Raw genomic sequence first — 17,719 nt, 5'->3', positions numbered from 1 at the left:
AACAATCTGGCTCCAAATTTGTCAAAACAATAAGTGAATCACAGTCTGGCTATCCAGCGTGGGCCCAACTATATGCCACGTGGAAATAAGTAGACCCCACAGAGTATCTGCTGGCCCTTTATGTGGACCCATAACATTAATTATTATTGTTAAAAAATTGAATAAAAAGAAAAAGTTTTTGGATTTGCTAGACGCCAGGTGTAACCGTCAACGAAGAACCAACAACTACACCCAACAACAGAAACCAAAATTCAAATTACAAGAATACAAAAATTTTCTAGACAGAATTGTTTGTTTTTTAAAATAAAAGTCTTCGCTCCCTCAACCCCTACTCCTATAATATAAAGAGAAAAACGCTCTCTTTTCACTTCTCTCTCTCTGCTTTCGCTTTCTTGCCTGATAGTTTCTTTTTCTTTCTTAATTTTTTTTTGAAGAGCTGGTCTCTCTTGAAAAACTTTGCCGGAACTTCATTTCAAAAGAGAAGAAAAGGAAAAAAAAAGTTAATAAATATAAATTTTTTTCTTGGCGTCCAAACAGAAGGTGGCGAATCAAATGTGATGGGAAGTGGACTCTCCTCCCTCTTCCCTTGTTTCAAACCAGGGACTAACCAGACCCAACATGAACAGCCGGACCTGATCTTCACGGCCTCTGAGCCGTTAGATGAAACCCTAGGTCACTCTTTCTGCTACGTACGATCCTCTAACCGTTTTGTCTCTCCCACTCCCTCCGATCGCTTCGTCTCTCCTTCTCAATCCTTGCGTTTCTCTCCTTCCCGTGCCGGAACAGCTTCCGAGACCCGACCCGGATTGCCGGAGACTTGGTTCAAGTCTATTTCCGGTGCTTCTGTTAGTGCCAACGCTTGGACTCCCAGAACTGTCCTCCAACATGAGAATATTTACGACGATGCCATTGACAGTAGTGGCTTTGCTACTGGTGTTACTGGTGGTGGAGTGAGGGGCAGTATTGTGAACGTGGATGGATTTGAAAGCACGGCGTCGTTCAGCGCGTTGCGTTTACAGCCGGTGCCACGTGGTGGAGAGGGGTTCTTCATGTCTGGTCCTATCGAGCGGGGTGCGGTATCCGGTCCACTCGACGCGAACTCGGGGACTGACAATAGTGGGCAGGTACACTTCTCCGCGCCGCTCGGTGGCGTTTATGTCAAAAAGAAACGAAGGAAGGGTATTTCTGGGATCAAGAAGGCGATATATCGGAACTTATCGGAGAAGAATCGGCCGTGGGTGGTGCCGGTGCTGAATTTGGTGAACCGGAGAGATAATTCGAGAACCGGAGAAGAGAGGGAGAGCCAAGCTGAGAGTAATGTGCAGTGGGCATTAGGGAAAGCGGGCGAGGATAGGGTCCATGTCGTTGTATCTGAGGAGCAGGGTTGGTTGTTTGTTGGGATTTATGATGGGTTTAACGGCCCTGATGCGCCCGAGTTCTTGATGGGGAACCTCTACAGGGCTGTGTATAGAGAACTTCAGGGGTTGTTTTGGGACGTCGAAGAGCCAGAAGAGGCAAGTAATGTAGCATCAACAGTTGTAGTGGGAAGTGAGAACACAACTAACCCATCAATAGAAAGAATTTGTAAAGATTATGGGGAGTGTTCAGCCGGTGAAATAGAATCGAATTTAGTGTACCAGGATCAAGGAAATGTAGCGAAAGATGATCCATCGAATGAAAAGGTTGTTGAGAGGAACTGGGGCGGTACAATTGGCGGAACTGAATCGAGCTCGGTGCCTCATGAAAGGGCAAAGAGGGTTACGTTTCAATCAGAGGGGTTAGAGATTACACAAAGAAGGCGGTTATGGGAATTCCTTGCGGAGGAAGATGCAGAAGACGGGCTTGATCTCTCCGGGTCTGATAGGTTTGCCTTTTCTGTTGATGATGCAATTAGCATCAGCAATGCGGGGTCTGCAGTCAGTAGAAGGTGGTTATTGCTGTCAAAATTGAAACAAGGGTTGTCAAAACATAGGGAGAAAAATTTGTTTCCATGGAAATTTGGATTGGAGACAAAAGAGAAGGTGGGGAGCAGTAAAGTGGAGGAGCGGGGCTCAAAGAGGAAGCGGAAGGAGGGACCTGTGGATCATGAATTGGTTTTGAGGGCGTTATCAAGGGCGCTAGAGATGACTGAACTAGCATACCTGGATATGACCGATAAGGTGCTGGATACAAATCCTGAGTTAGCGTTGATGGGTTCTTGTTTATTGGTGGTCTTGATGAGGGATGAGGATGTATATGTGATGAATGTGGGTGATAGCAGGGCAATCGTGGCACAGTATGAGCCAGAAGATGTTGGTTCTAGTGTGGGTGGTGATGGATTGAGCATGGAGGGGGTAGCCGAGGGTTCCACTCATGTGATGAGGTTGACTGCATTGCAGCTGTCAACTGATCATAGCACAAGCATTGAAGAAGTAAGTTCTCTATTTTCCTAATGCCACTGTTGATTTTCTCTTTCTTTATGTGTTGGTAGAATATTTTACATTCTGGATTATCTAGTTTTACTATTAGTGGTTCGATGATAATATGGATTACTGCCGAATTCATAGTTGAGCATGATGTTTGTTTGTGTGTTGGTAGGACTTTTGTTCTTCACTTACTTGGCCTGGATTTATAATCTGTTTTTCCTTAAGCAAGGATTGGTCTTTAGAATACATTAGAAGAATACTGATTTTACAACTCACATTACTGCTTCGTCTTTTTAGTTGTTTTTTCTTCTATTTTCCAGCTAGGTATGAAACAGATGTATGGATTAAAAATTTACATTAGTAGGATTTGGGACCTTTCAGCTAAGCTTTAGGTCACATTAATACCTTGCTTTGTTTCTTCGAGTCCTAATACCTTGCTTTGTTTCTTTGAGTCCTATTAAAATAATGTGCCTTTTCTCTCTCATTGTTTCTTTGATTTACTTCTGTTTCTGGATTTAGTGTATCTCTGTGTGGAATGTTATTCTTGTAGCCGGTTGTTAGATTTAAAAACTTAAATGCATTGGTGAATTGGTTCTTCATTTGGTTCATTTTGGCTCTTATTCTACTAGTTTCAAGTTCATTTTGGGGATGTGATTAAATGATCAAAGATTGAACGAATATCTCTCTTTCCTGAAGAACATTATGTTAACCCTTAAAGCTGATGCCATAAGGCATTTCACTTTGGAGATTTTGTTGTTTCCAGGTTTCTTGACATCTTTATGTTTTATTTATTTATTTCTTTTTTTAATTAATGATTGCAGAACCAGATTTTGAGATGTTAAGGAATTTTCCTGCAGGATGTACATATTCGGATTATTATCACTGTGCCAGATCCTTTCTTATTTGTTGTATTCTGTCTTAGTCTATCCCTACATTTACTTGCAGATGGTGGCTTTATTAATAGATCCTTTCTTTTTCTTCTTTAAGTAAGCTTGATAGAAAATGAATTGAATTTTGAAATTAGGGTTGTACAAGTCATCATGTACTGTTTGGGGAGGTAAAAGGATTATGTTGCTTTTGTAACTCTGGATCTCATTGCATTTCAATTGTCTCAAGCAGGCCCCATTTTATTACCTGTATATTGAAGTGGCGTGTTATGTTCCCACCTTGTTCCACAAATGATAGCAGTCTAATATCCTGGGTGGTCATGAGATTTGGGGAAGCTTCCCTACGAGGATAAAATATGGAAGATACATAGAAACTTCCTCTCAAGTTCTCGTTTTTCTAATTTATGTTTGAACTTTAGGGATGCTTCCTTGTCAGCAACTTTTTTTTTAAAAGATTTTATTTGCATGTACTTTCACTTATCACTGGGTGCAATATTTTTTTTGCTGCTTAATAATTATTGAGCCAAGATCCCACGCCCCTCTTCCCCTTTCTCATAATGTTGGGTATGTGTTTTGTGCTGCAAGGTTGAATCATATAAAATTTGGGTTTTGACTTTCGAACTTTGGCTACATTTGTTGTAACATAATCAAAGATATTATGTAATTGTTATTTTATTGCACGTTTAATTACATAAAGAATGTCTATGTAATGGAATGAAAATTACATAATAAGATCAGTTACATTGTGATGTAGTGAACATTTGTAATTATGATTACTTGTTTTGATTTGTTTCTTTCATTGTCGACTAATTACTTGTTTTGATTTGTTTCTTTCATTGTCAACTACCACCACCACCACCACCACCGCTGCTTCCATGTCTTTCCATCCTACTTGCCACCACCACTGCCACAACAACACTCCTGTCCTATCCTGCCACCACCACTATCATCCGACCCCACCACCGCCACTCGGCGACCATCAATGATGCCATCATCGCTACTTAACAACCACCACCATGGCACCGTCACTTGACCATCACCACAACTATTTAGGAGCACCACTACTACCACCTAGCCACCACCATCGACCACTACCTAGCCAATGCCACTACTACTGCCACCGCCACTGCCACCACAACCACCATCACCACCACCAGTGCTAGCAAAAAATACTAGTAATATTACCGTCATACATAAACTAAATGTTAAAATAAAATGTTATCTCCAAAGTTTAATGTCATTGTTCAACTTTCATCTTTTAATTAGCTTTCTACTTGTCTAACTGATGGATGTAATTGCATAATAAATTCAAACATCTATCCTACTCATGCAGGAAGTTTTAAGAATCAAGACTGAGCACCAAGATGACAGCCATTGTATTGTCAATGATAGAGTGAAGGGTCGTCTTAAGGTTACCAGAGCTTTTGGAGCCGGATTTCTCAAACAGGTTTTCAATGAATTTCCATTATAGATATTTTCCTTTAGATTGAGAATTTTCTTATCAAAGTGTTCTGCATAATGAAAGAAATAAAACCTATTGCACATGATTTTCTGTCTTCTTCTTTCTTCCAGTGAATTGTGTATTTATTCATGATTAAGAGAATTCATATCCATCATTTAACTGTTATCTATATTTTTTATATTGTTATCAAACAAGAGGATTTCATACGGGATGGAAACGGGTCGATATTTTCATGTACCAATTCACCCAAATTTTACTGGTTTGGGTTTGAACAATGTATAATAAGATTTTGTTAGGTTTGGGTGTAAAAATTAATTCTTGTGATGGGGTCGAGTCTTGTGTAATGGATACCCATTATTTGAATATATTTATATAATTATTAATTTAATATAAAGATATATTTTTCTATTATAATTGTAATTTTCTTATATATATTGTATTTTTAAAACAGAATTTAAATATGTTATCAAAGTATTTAACTTCTTAAGCTATAAATTATTAATAAAAAATTTATTTTTATATAGATTTTAGAAGTAGAAATTAAACAGGTTTGGATATCATTTGGTTAAAATGTTCGGGTATTGAAAATATTAATCGGATTCAGGTAAGGTGATTTTGTAGGTAGCTTACCTATTATTATCCTATAAGTTGACAGTAAACAAGTATGCATATGATACATACATAAGGATAAACATCCATCCATGCATGCATCAAGAACAGGTTGTCCTGTTAATGACGTAATGGAATGTGTAACAACAATTTATTGTCCAGTATAGCCACTTGAAGTCTTCTGTTTTGAAATTTTGTATATTCTTTTAAACTTTGCAAGTTGTGATAATTTGAAGTAATGCATTTTTGATGTTGCACATTTTTAGTGAATTTCTTAACACTATGTTTGGTTCAATCCAATCTTAATTTTTTTTTGTGAAATTCAATTGAATTCCATATTTTGTGTATTTGGTTTGAATAAAAATTAGAATTCAATTTTAGAAATTTAATTCTATGGAATTAGTTATAACTGAAACCAATTCCTTTCAAATTTGATGGAATTTGAAATAAATTCCATAAAAATTACACAATATCTTTTGGACTAAAATGCCCTTTTCAAATAATTTTCTCTCAATAATTTTTCCTTTAAACTTTATTAGTTATAAAAGATGAGAACTATAAAACTAGTTTTCTATTTATTTACTATTATTATATGTAGACAATTATATAATATATTTTTCTTTTTCTTTTTCTAATATTATAATATTTAAGCTTATTTTCTCTTACCAGAAACACTATTTATTTTATTATGTAAATCTCCAAGTCATGAAAATTTATTAATATATTTTTAATGGGTGTATAGTTTTGTTAATTATTATAAATTTATCAAATATAAAATTTTTTTGATAGAGTAATTTTTTTTTTTACGCTTAAGGTAGTTTAGGAAATGAAAAAATGAGTTGTGTAGAATTCAATTGAATTCTTCATTTTAAGTTATGTCATACCAAACAATGAAATTCATTTGAAATGAATTCTATTTAAAATTCAATTGAATTCCCCATAGTTTTGTAAGATAGTTTTGAACCAAATGCTATGTAAGTCTTAAAAGTAATTACCAGGCAGCATTATCGGATTTGGTGCTTTTCTTGTCAAAATAAACAAGTGATTTCCCCCTGTTTTGTTTGGGAGGGCAAGAAGACAAAAACATTAGCATTTTTTCTGATTTTTCGTATTTTATGGAACACTTATTTTCATTCACTAATGAAATACAGTATTTGCATGGTTCTGCGCCTCTTCAGAATTAACCACTTAAATTCCTCAGGTCATATGATTCAGTATTGACAATGAATTTGGATGCATCAATTCGTGCCAATTTTATTTGATAAAATTGCTTTTTCTATTGCCTGTGGTGTACAGAAAATATCACATCCACATGCTCAATTAAAAAGCAGTTGAACTCATTTAAGGACGTGTCTGTGCTATATCATTGCCTAGCAATATTATGATTTATGTAACAATATGGAACATGTGTTGTGCAGCCCAAGTTTAATGATGTTTTGTTGGAGATGTTTCGGAATGAATATATTGGTACTGCACCATATATATCTTGCATACCTTCTCTCTGTCACCATCAACTTTGTCCAAGAGATCTATTTTTAGTCCTCTCATCTGACGGGCTATATCAATATCTGACCAATCAAGAAGTGGTTTCTCATATTGAGAGTTTCATGGAGAAGTTTCCAGATGGTGACCCAGCGCAACACCTGATAGAGGAGCTTCTTTCTCGCGCAGCCAAGAAAGCTGGTATAGCTCACAATTTTTTGTAAATGTATATATTGGTTGAAATGCTTTTTCTTCTTGGTTATGTATAATGTGAAGTAATTTCTGATTAACTGAAAGCCTTGTGTTGAAAATGTAGGTGGTAAAAAAAAAACAACTTTAGGCCCATTAAAATTAGGTGTAGCAGACAGTTATATATTCTTTTCACTCGGGTCACTAACCATAGTTGTTATGAAAAAAAAAAAAAAGAAGCCAAAGGATCAAGCGAAACATATTCTCAAAACTTATATGAATTCTCAATAATATTCGTAAGTATAAGCTCCCATTATGCCTTGATGTAGGTATTTATATTGTATCAACAAATCTTAATCCTAACTAATTAGGAATACTAAATCAAAACAAAATAGGATTATCTAGGACATTCTAAACCTAATAGAATAATTAAATGATAATTTTAAGCCTTGTTGAATTCTTAATACTAAGAACCTAAACTTCCAAAATTTATAATGAATATAATTCCTAAGTTTAGTCTTTTTCCTAAGTAAATGTTATGTCTAGTTGCCATAGAGTTTTTTGGGGGATGCTTTGTGTTTTTGGTAGAGTGGGGAACCATAATAGATACTGAAAGAATAGTTATGAAAGAATCATGGAGAAGAGCAAAGAGCTTGATATCATTGATAGAAAAAGGAAGGACAAGTCTGTAACCCAAATACTAACATGGGCACAATGGCCAAATGCCAATTCACTGTTACTACGCTGCAATAAAGATGCTTACAAAAGCATTTCCCTCAAGTGTAAGATGCAATTAGGGGTGAGCATTTGGTCAGTTCGGTTTGGAGCCAAACCGAGATTAACAATCGATTTCATAAAAAATATCAATTGAAAACAAAATTAAAAAATGACTGAATTGAACCAAACCAAATTTTGGTTCAGTGCAGAAAATTAGAACTGAAATTAAAGAAATAGAATCTAACTTATCGTTTTCTTTTGGGTAAAACTATGCCATTAACCCTCACCCTTCCCCAACTCATGGTCATCCCGAGTTCAATTTTGAAGCCAAGCAACCATAAAAACCACCAGAAGAAAATTATCACTAGAAATAAAGAAAAACCAAATTATTAAACATCATACAATCTGTCTTAGTTTGTAATCTAGACAATCGGGAAAAAAAAAGGGTAACCTGCAATTTAGTCCCTCTAGTTTAGTGAAGTATAACCTTTCGTCCCTTTGTTTTAAAAAATCGTCAATTTAGTCGCACTGATTTTTAAAAACAGTGCCATTGGTCCCTTTCGTTAGATCTTCAGTTAAATCACCGCTAGTTTTCAATTTATAAATTAGTCAATAAAAAGTTAAATAGAAAATTTCTAAATTGCCCTCTAGAACTGCCATTTCTTTGGGACACATTAGATGTATGATCACTAATGCCACTCTCCATCCATCCTTGAACAATCTGCCTCACCCTCTCCCTCTCAACTTCACTAAGATCAGGAGATTGCTCCCTACTAGACCCATTAGTATCCCCATTCTCATTTTGTGTGCCCAGCTGCTCATGTGACCAAGGTACAAATTCATTCTCGCTCTCACTTGCATCCACCAAGCTTCCCGGATTCTCACTACCCCAGCTCTCTCTCTGACATGTTTGTACTTGACATATTTGTATTGGACTACTCCACAATCCTTTATTGTCTCATTCTCTCCCTCACTCTGCCTCGTGCCCTATTCAATAAATGCTCATCCTCCAACTCCCGCCACATTTGAAGAATTGTAGATGCCTGAGTAGTAGGCCGTTCAACAGCCCCCTGCCTCCTTGAAGTGGGCGACTGCGACTCCCTCAAAAATGAGGAATCAAGCATGGAAAATGTGGGCAGACCCGCAAGCGCCATCAACGCTAGTTAAAGGGCAATCTAGGAATTTTCTATTTAACTTTTTATTGATCAATTTATAAATTGAAGACCAACGGTGACTTAATTGAAGATCTAACGGGAGGGATCAATGGCATAGCTTTTAAAAATCACAGTCATTGACTTATATTTCACTAAACTAGAGGGACTAAATTGCAGTTTACCCAAAAAAAACCTCTTCAAGGTACAAACGACCAAAATAACATATCTTGTGATAGAGTTACAAACAAAGTTAGCTTGTAAATGAGAAGAGCAATGGAGTGAATATGAAAATGTGATGAAAAACCTGTATTGATTGGCAATGGAAGAAACTACAAGTCTATTATAGCAACACTCACAGCAACACTCAACAGCCCCCTGCCTCCCCAGACTGCGACTCCCTCAAAAATGAGGAATCAAGCATGGAAAATGTGGGCAGACCCGCAAGCGCCATCAACGCTAGTTAAAGGGCAATCTAGGAATTTTCTATTTAACTTTTTATTGATCAATTTATAAATTGAAGACTAACGGTGACTTAACTGAAGATCTAACGGGAGGGACCAATGGCATAGCTTTTAAAAATCACAGTCATTGATTTATATTTCACTAAATTAGAGGGACTAAATTGCAGTTTACCCAAAAAAAACCTCTTCAAGGTACAAACGACCAAAATAACATATCTTGTGATAGAGTTACAAACAAAGTTAGCTTGTAAATGAGAAGAGCAATGGAGTGAATATGAAAATGTGATGAAAAACCTGTATTGATTGGCAATGGAAGAAACTACAAGTCTATTATAGCAACACTCACAGCAACACTCAACAGCCCCCTGCCTCCTTGAAGTGGGCGACTGCGACTCCCTCAAAAATGAGGAATCAAGCATGGAAAATGTGGGCAGACCCGCAAGCGCCATCAACGCTAGTTAAAGGGCAATCTAGGAATTTTCTATTTAACTTTTTATTGATCAATTTATAAATTGAAGACTAACGGTGACTTAACTGAAGATCTAATGGGAGGGACCAATGGCATAGCTTTTAAAAATCACAGTCATTGATTTATATTTCACTAAATTAGAGGGACTAAATTGCAGTTTACCCAAAAAAAACCTCTTCAAGGTACAAACGACCAAAATAACATATCTTGTGATAGAGTTACAAACAAAGTTAGCTTGTAAATGAGAAGAGCAATGGAGTGAATATGAAAATGTGATGAAAAACCTGTATTGATTGGCAATGGAAGAAACTACAAGTCTATTATAGCAACACTCACAGCAAAACTTGAAACAAGAATAATAAAAGAACCAAGCAAGAAAAGTAAAATGACTCCTAAGAGCCTCCAGGAAAAGCTTCCTGTGATGAGAAGAACCCTCCCCTCTAACCAGAGACATCATTGATATATTTTCAGATGCCCCTTTTCATTCGCCCCTTTTTTTTCTTTATACAAATTTCTGCCCACTTTGCTTGCTATCCTGTCACAAGCTTCCACCCACAATCCTATCCAACAAACGTTATCCTTTATGTTATCATATATTCTAGAATACATATTCCTATCATCTTGTCTCGTTTGTCTCTCGAAAGAGAAGAAGAGGAACTCCATTTGTCTTGAATGTATGAAGGAGAGGCTTTGAAGCTTGCAAATCCATCTATCAAAGTTCCGAAGCTGGTGAATCTATCTCTTGCTTGGAGGAGAAAAAGAAGAAGTGGAGGAAGAGGAGGCGCTAGAGTCGTGACATCGCCATTGAAGAGAGGAGAGAGGGATAAAGGAGTTGGGGGTGGTGGGGGTAAGAGAAAGGGATAAGGGGTTGGTGGGGGCGGGGGTGGGGTGAGAGAAGGGAGAAGGACAAAGGGATGGGAGGGCTAAGTGAGAGAGGAATGAAGGGGTTGGATTGGGGGGCTCAAATATTAGGATTAGGTTTGAGCTAAGGATATAATTATATCCTTGGTTTGGTTTGGATTTTTCCATTGACTTCAGGGTTTTAACCGAACTGAATCGAAAATTAAAAATCCTTAAAATCAATAACCGAACCAAATCGAATAGATTAAAAAAATGAACCAAATGATTTGGTTTCTAACCAAAAACTGCTTAGCTCTTGTTGGAATAACCAAGGATTGATAACCAAGAGGCATCCTTCCTCATTCTACTCTTCTCACCTTTATAGATTTTGGGTGGAACAAATCTCCCACCTCATTTTACGTTTTCTCCTCTGTCTCTTCTGGAATAAACCTTCCAAGTGGTCAGTTGGGCTTCATGTTCCCACTTGCAAATTACTGGCCCCTAAAAGAGAAGCCTTGTCCTCAAGGCTGTAATGAGGAAATTAACCATAAAAAAATATCAACAGCGTTGTAGACTGTTCATATGTTTGCCAACCCGTTGAACCAATACTTGGTCACAAGGGCATGAAGGCTTTTGAATGCAACATTGTTGGAGAATAGTAGTCTCAAGGAAATCTGGTTATGGCTTATCAATTGTCAAACCTTGAGGAGTGTAGTTAACAGAATGTTATACCCCTAACAACATGTATTTGAGAAAATATGGAAGGCAGCATGTTCCCCTGCAGTATATAGCAACTTCAATTGATATGCTACCATCTTGCTACATTCAAGAATTCGAAATGGGCCATAGAATGAGGGGCAAGCTAGGGATTCACGATTTTGAATAGATGGTAAGGTCGGATCTTGAGTAATGCATAATCATCCACTTGAAATTCTAGTTCTCTTCTACGTTCATTGGCTTGATTGGATGTGTGAGATTGAACCTTAACAAGGTGGTACTTCAACTGTTGTTAAATTTCATCTCGTGGCTAGGGCAAGTGAAATTGAATCACCACAAGTCTCTGATGTAGGACTATTTAGACTCCGTCAGGAGTTTTAACCAATATCGTTTGGTTAAGACGAAATAAGAGAAAAGATATGATAAAAAGACTAAAAGTCTTGTTAAAATTCCTCAAAGATTGAAAAGTGAAAAGTGAGTTTCTAATAGCTAAGGGAGGCTATTTATAATAGAAATAAAATAATCCTAATCCTAATAGGAGTCTAAAATCCTAATAGCCAAGGGAGGCTATTTACAATAGAAATAAAATCCTAATATGCAAAAATAATCCTAATCCTAATAGGAGTCTAAAATCCTAATAGCCAAGGGAGGCTATTTACAATAGAAATAAAACTCTAATATGCAAAATTATAAAAATATCCAAAATATCCAAAATAATAATTAAAATATAAAAGTTAGCCCCGGTCCAAGTCTGCCATAAAATCCAAGGCTAGTTGTTTCATGTCATTCCCTTCCACTTGTAAAGAACTCGTCCTCGAGTTGTCATTAGCAGGGTAGTACTGAAATAGATCTGCCACATTAAACGTCTTGGAAATTTTCATTTCATGTGGGAGGTCAAGAACATAGGCATTGTCATTGATCTTCTGAATGATCCGGAATGGACCAATCTTCTTGGCATCAAGCTTTTTCTGTCCTCCACCACGCTCCTTGCGTAAATATACCATAACTTGGTCACCAACATTGAAGGACTTGAAACGCCTATATTTATCAGCTGTAGCTTTATATTTGTCATCGGCTTCTATAAAATATTGTTGTACTTGTTTGAAAACATCCACGTGCTGCTTTGCCAAGTTGCTTGCTGCAATACTGTTGTAAGCAAATTCCACCTGGTCTTGGAGGTTTTCACTCTCCTTTGGACTCATCTTGTAATGAGGCAGATTCGGTAATTTTGATCCAGGAATGAGATCAATCTGATGTTGGATATCCCGCGGAGGTGGAAGCTTTGATGATTTCTCCACTATCTTAGGAAACTCCTTCAACAACTCTTTGACGGGCGGTGGTAAAGATGGTGCATCCTCCATTGTACTTTTTTCTTTCACCAATAAAGTCTGTGTGCCCCCAGATTTCTCAACTGCGCCTGATAGCTTCTGCACTCCCGTAGAAATAGCAACAACATTCTTCTCTTTCACTTTAGAATGTTTCGCAGAACCGGAAGGCAAGATAGTAATCTTCTTTTGATTCCACGTGAACATGTATGAGTTCTCCTTCCCTTTATACAAAGCATCAACATCGAACTGCCAAGGGCGGCCTAGCAAAATTCCACAACAATCCATATCCACAACATCAGAATTAACAAGTTCAGTATAAGATTTACCGATCGAGATAGGCACGCTGCAGATTCTGTTGACCTCCATTGTCGGTCCTTCCTTAATCCATCCGACTTTATATGGTGAGGGGTGAGGATGTGTAGGCAACTGTAATTTTTCCACCAACTGCTTAGCTATCAGATTCTCACAACTGCAGCTATCTATAATTAGCCTGCAAATTGCCTCTCTTACTCGACACTTGGCCTGGAAAATCTTAATAGGAGTCTAAAATCCTAATAGCCAAGGGAGGCTATTTACAATAGAAATAAAATCCTAATATGCAAAAATAATCCTAATCCTAATAGGAGTCTAAAATCCTAATAGCCAAGGGAGGCTATTTACAATAGAAATAAAACTCTAATATGCAAAATTATAAAAATACCCAAAATATCCAAAATAATAATTAAAATATAAAAGTTAGTCCCGGTCCAAGTCTGCCATAAAATCCAAGGCTAGTTGTTTCGTGTCAGTCTCACTAGGAAAAGGGTGATGAATTATGAGTGGACAAAGAAATATAAGCTTCAATTAAAGATGGATCTCCAGTCAAGGTCATAAGATTATGTTAATTTTTTTTGTCTATGATGTAAAGACATTTCATTGTAGCACAATTTATGTTAATTTCTCCGAGAGTTTCCAGCTACATGACTCCCAAAATTACATCAACTCCATTGAGTGGAAATGCAAAAAACTATGCTTCCACTTGTAAAATCCCAATATCCAGCTGAAGAGCTTGACAAACACCGTTTGGTTAAGCTCGATGCCCATTGCAACCTGATTCCAAATGATGGAGTAGGTTCCATTGTCAATTTCATTGCATGAGCCGAATCTGCAGAAATAAAACTGTGGCTAGCTTCATAGTCAATCAGAATTGTGAATGTCTAACCCTTCAACCTTCCTTCAATTTCACGGTTTATGTTCCTTCTATGGAATTAAATGATAACTCCGTGTATGAAAAATGAGGTTTATATGAGATTTCCAAGGCTTGGGTTGCGGTTCATGCTCAATCATCTCCATTTATGTCTGTTGATAGTTCTTCCTTTCCCAAAATTATAGCCTCAATGCTTTATTAGGCAATTCCTGCATGTGATTATATTGCTGCTTGCATTTGTAAAATAGTCATTTTGCCCTCAAATCTAAATATATGTGATGAGAATACTGTCTACTGCCTCTATTTCGAAGAGCACCAAAATCCCCTCTTTGCCTAGTTGCTATAAGAGAAGATTGGGGAAGATGTGGGTACCCTGATTGACTTCTTTCAACTATTTTACTTTTTTGGAGCTAAAAATTCTGGATTCTTTGTGCCTTTTTATTGATGCTATTGAACCAACAACACTGTCTCCACTTGAGCCAACTGAACAACAATATTTGGAAAAGAAAAAGAAAAAGAAAAAAGCTAAACAACAATATTGATGCTATTGAACAACTTTCTTAATAGCAAGGGAACTCTCATCAATTAAGGTAGGAATATCTACTGGATTGGCAGGGGGTGTGGGAGTGGTGGCTGCCTCACAGTAGAAGAGTAAGGTTCACTATCAGAAACAACAGTTTTACCATGAGTTTTGTTTTCATCTGTTCATTTTCCTGACAAAGTTTGTCTACACTGTTGTTGATTAGATATAGGTTCCTCTCTGTTCCACTTGAGATTCTATTTGGCTATTTGTCATCAGGCCAGTGAGTAAAGAACCAAAATAGATACTGAAAGATTAATTATTGAAGAATTGTGGAGAAGAGCAGAGAAGAGCTTGATATTAGTATTACTGATAGAAAAAGGAAAAGCAAGTCTGTAATTCAAATGCTAACACAGCCACAATGGCCAAACAACAATATACTATGATTCCCTGCGGAAGTAGCTTACAAAATCATTTCCCCTAAGCCTAAGCTGGAATAATAACCAAAATTAGATAATCAAGAGACATGCTATCCTCATATTGCTCTTCTCACTTCTACATATCTCTTCCCTTCTCTGCACGTGAGTTGGTTGTAACAGAATCTCCCACCTCATTTGTTACTTTTTCTCCCTTGGTTCTTCTGCAACAAACCTTCTGAGTAGGCCATTTGCTCTTCAGTTTTTAATGTTTTAATTTTCTATTGATATATCTTAAAGGGGTTTGTCTAGTATACGCCTCATAACCTAGGTCAGTATAAGAGATGGTCAAAAGCGCTATGCTAAATGGGAGCCTTGTGAGATTTTGTTTTTCCTAGGAAACACTGCTTCCAGTTCTGCCTCATCAATGTACCTAAGTATAGAAAATGAGGCTTGTATCCTGGCAGTGCTCTAAGTTATGGTTACTTGCAGGGCTGTAGTTATTTAATTACTAATTAGGTATTTAGGTAAATGTTCCTTTCAAATGGTTGACAACAAATTTTGATGGATGTGAATTTACTTATTGTTGTTGAAGACCTAACTTGAATACAACTTATTTCTAAAATGAATAACACAAAATGCTGTTGTAACGTTTCTCATTCATGCTGCACAAATGAGATGGATTATCTAAAAAATGTCATTCATTTAGCCTATGTTTAGGGTTTTTCAATTGGAAAACCTTTTTCTGTTATCTCTTGTCATTGCTTGACCATGTCAACGGTACGTATGATGAATTTCATCTCTCTGTTGGTTGTGTGCAGGGATGGATTTCCATAAATTACTAGACATCCCACAAGGAGATCGTCGGAAGTACCATGATGATGTTACTGTTATGGTGATATCTCTTGAAGGAAGGATCTGGAAGTCATCAGGAAAATGTCCTTGAAATAATGGTACATTGCTTTCTCTCAACTGGTGACCTCATTCTATACAAGTGAGAACAATAGAATGCAGTTCAACTTGCAAGTTGAGTCTTCTGCAAGCACTTTAGAGAGTTGCAATGGTGACCCATTTTTTATGGGTCATAAAACGGATCTATATCTTTAGGTGCTATAGTACAGTTAGCAGGAGGGCACTCCAAATGATATTTAGCAAAGGCAAATGCTAGCTAGGTAGCCATGAATAGTTGAGTAGATGTCCTCCAGGAAAATGAATGCACAGGGAATCTGCAGATGAGGTTGGTAGCAAATGCTCCTTAGGAATTAGAAAGACAAAATAAAAAAATAAAAAAAATTTCCTGTTTGTTTCTTTTTCTTTTTTCCCCTTATAAGTTGTTTTTCTTATACATTTTTGCACAGCTGGGAACCTCATCTATTCATAGGTGCATTTTATCTTTTAGAGCCAAAATCCTGGGGAACAAGGGGGTTCTCTGTAATATGGTGGGGGTATACTGAACTCGATCACATCACTTTTGACTAGGAAATGCGGTTCTCTGTAATATGTAATTTTGAAGGCGGATTTCCATCAATGCGGTTCCAAAGAATTCATTTTTCTTTCCTCAAAATCTTATTTTTCTTCTTTCTTTGAGTTGCATGCTTATGATATAGCTAATCTTCACATGTTATCACAACCCAACAATTTGGTAATTCTAGAACGTCTCGAGGAAAATGAAAATTGTGGTGTTTGTATATGGAGCGATGGGTTTGATTTGTGGACATGTTTAATGTACAAAGGTTATTTTTATTTTTATTGTTTTTAGTATATTTCACTTTATAGTAAGGTAGCACATAGCAAGGTTTTGGTCGGGTGCAAACAAGATGAGAAGAAATACCCTGGATAGCCTGGAAGCAGTTTAGGAAAAACTGGTGGAAGTTTCAGCTTGACTTGGGAAGCTCAAGAGTGCTTAAAGAGAAGTACTTCCCCTGTTCTGATGTCAGGCCGGCCTCGTTGGTTCAGCCCCTCAGGGATGGAGAAATTTTTTGTGGGATAGGGATATCCTTGAAAAGGCACTCGCTGACGGGTTAATGAAGAGGTAAATAATTCTGAGATCAATTGGGTATCGCAGCTTATGTATCTTGACTGAGGATATTGGCTTCCGCTGCCATTAATGAGGTGTTTGATGATGAAATCCAGGGGCATTTGACCACGGATGGAAGAGCTCTTTCACAAAAGCATGGAAGACGGGAATAATGTCGCTCAGCTGCACATATGGAAATCTAGAAACAGTCAGCCCTTTTGAAAACCCGAGGATCTCCTGAGTCCGACATTGTACCATTTCTATGATTTCTTGGCATCACAAATTTTCCTTGAAAAATAATTATGGTCTTTAAATCGTTAAAATTTTTAGGAATATTTAGTTTAGTTTTAGTTATTGAATATAATATAGATGAATTATATCTGATTGTTAGTGTTTAAAATGTAAAATTATTAATAAGGTATATATTAATATATTAATGAAATAAATATGAAAGTATTAATTATGAGAGCCACCTATGTTTTCGTGTTTTCAAGCCTTGAAATGGCCATTTTGGATTGTTTTTGACGTTACATGGGGTATTTACATGGGTCATGTGATAGGTTGTGTAATATTCTGACCAAATTGGTGCAGAACCTGGGTCATATAAACTTTAAAGGACCCATGTAATAATTGCATAGGGCTTGTTTATGGCCATGCAAAGAAGTTAAAAAAATAGGAAAAGTCGTCATTTTAGGCCTAAAAATTTTCTTAACAAGCCCTAGATTGTGTTGAATCAACTTATGATGTATTGAATACGTGATAAACATGAGATGTTTTTGGTGAATATCTTTTATTTTTAAATTGTTGAATCCTTGGAAGATCTTATATGGATGTGATTTTCCAATGCTTCCACTGGTATT

At 36.9% G+C, this 17,719-nt stretch overlaps 1 protein-coding gene across 3 annotated transcripts; it reads left to right on the top strand.

Annotated features, from left to right (window-relative positions):
• The first annotated feature begins 323 nt into the window (after window positions 1-323).
• LOC110605367 (protein phosphatase 2C 29) lies at window positions 324-17,514 on the top strand. Of its 3 annotated transcripts, XR_002486386.2 has the most exons (6): window positions 324-2,411; window positions 4,626-4,739; window positions 6,782-7,046; window positions 15,664-15,795; window positions 16,619-16,874; window positions 16,976-17,510. XR_002486386.2 is itself a non-coding variant. In XM_021743887.2 (5 exons), the coding sequence occupies exons 1-4, from the start codon at window positions 558-560 to the stop codon at window positions 15,786-15,788; spliced, it is 2,358 nt and encodes a 785-aa protein (XP_021599579.1). In that variant the 5' UTR covers window positions 324-557; the 3' UTR covers window positions 15,789-15,795; window positions 16,619-17,514. The 3 variants fall into 3 exon arrangements, 2 of the variants coding, with proteins under 2 accessions (XP_021599579.1, XP_021599578.1); XM_021743887.2 differs by having other exon boundaries at window positions 16,619-17,514; XM_021743886.2 differs by lacking the exons at window positions 16,619-16,874; window positions 16,976-17,510 and having other exon boundaries at window positions 15,664-16,400.
• Window positions 17,515-17,719: the final 205 nt, after the last annotated feature.

This window comes from Manihot esculenta, chromosome 17, assembly GCF_001659605.2.
Source record: "Manihot esculenta cultivar AM560-2 chromosome 17, M.esculenta_v8, whole genome shotgun sequence".
NCBI lineage: Eukaryota > Viridiplantae > Streptophyta > Magnoliopsida > Malpighiales > Euphorbiaceae > Manihot > Manihot esculenta.
The sequence above is the reverse complement of the archived record's forward strand: the minus strand, read 5'-3'. Positions and strand labels throughout refer to the sequence as shown.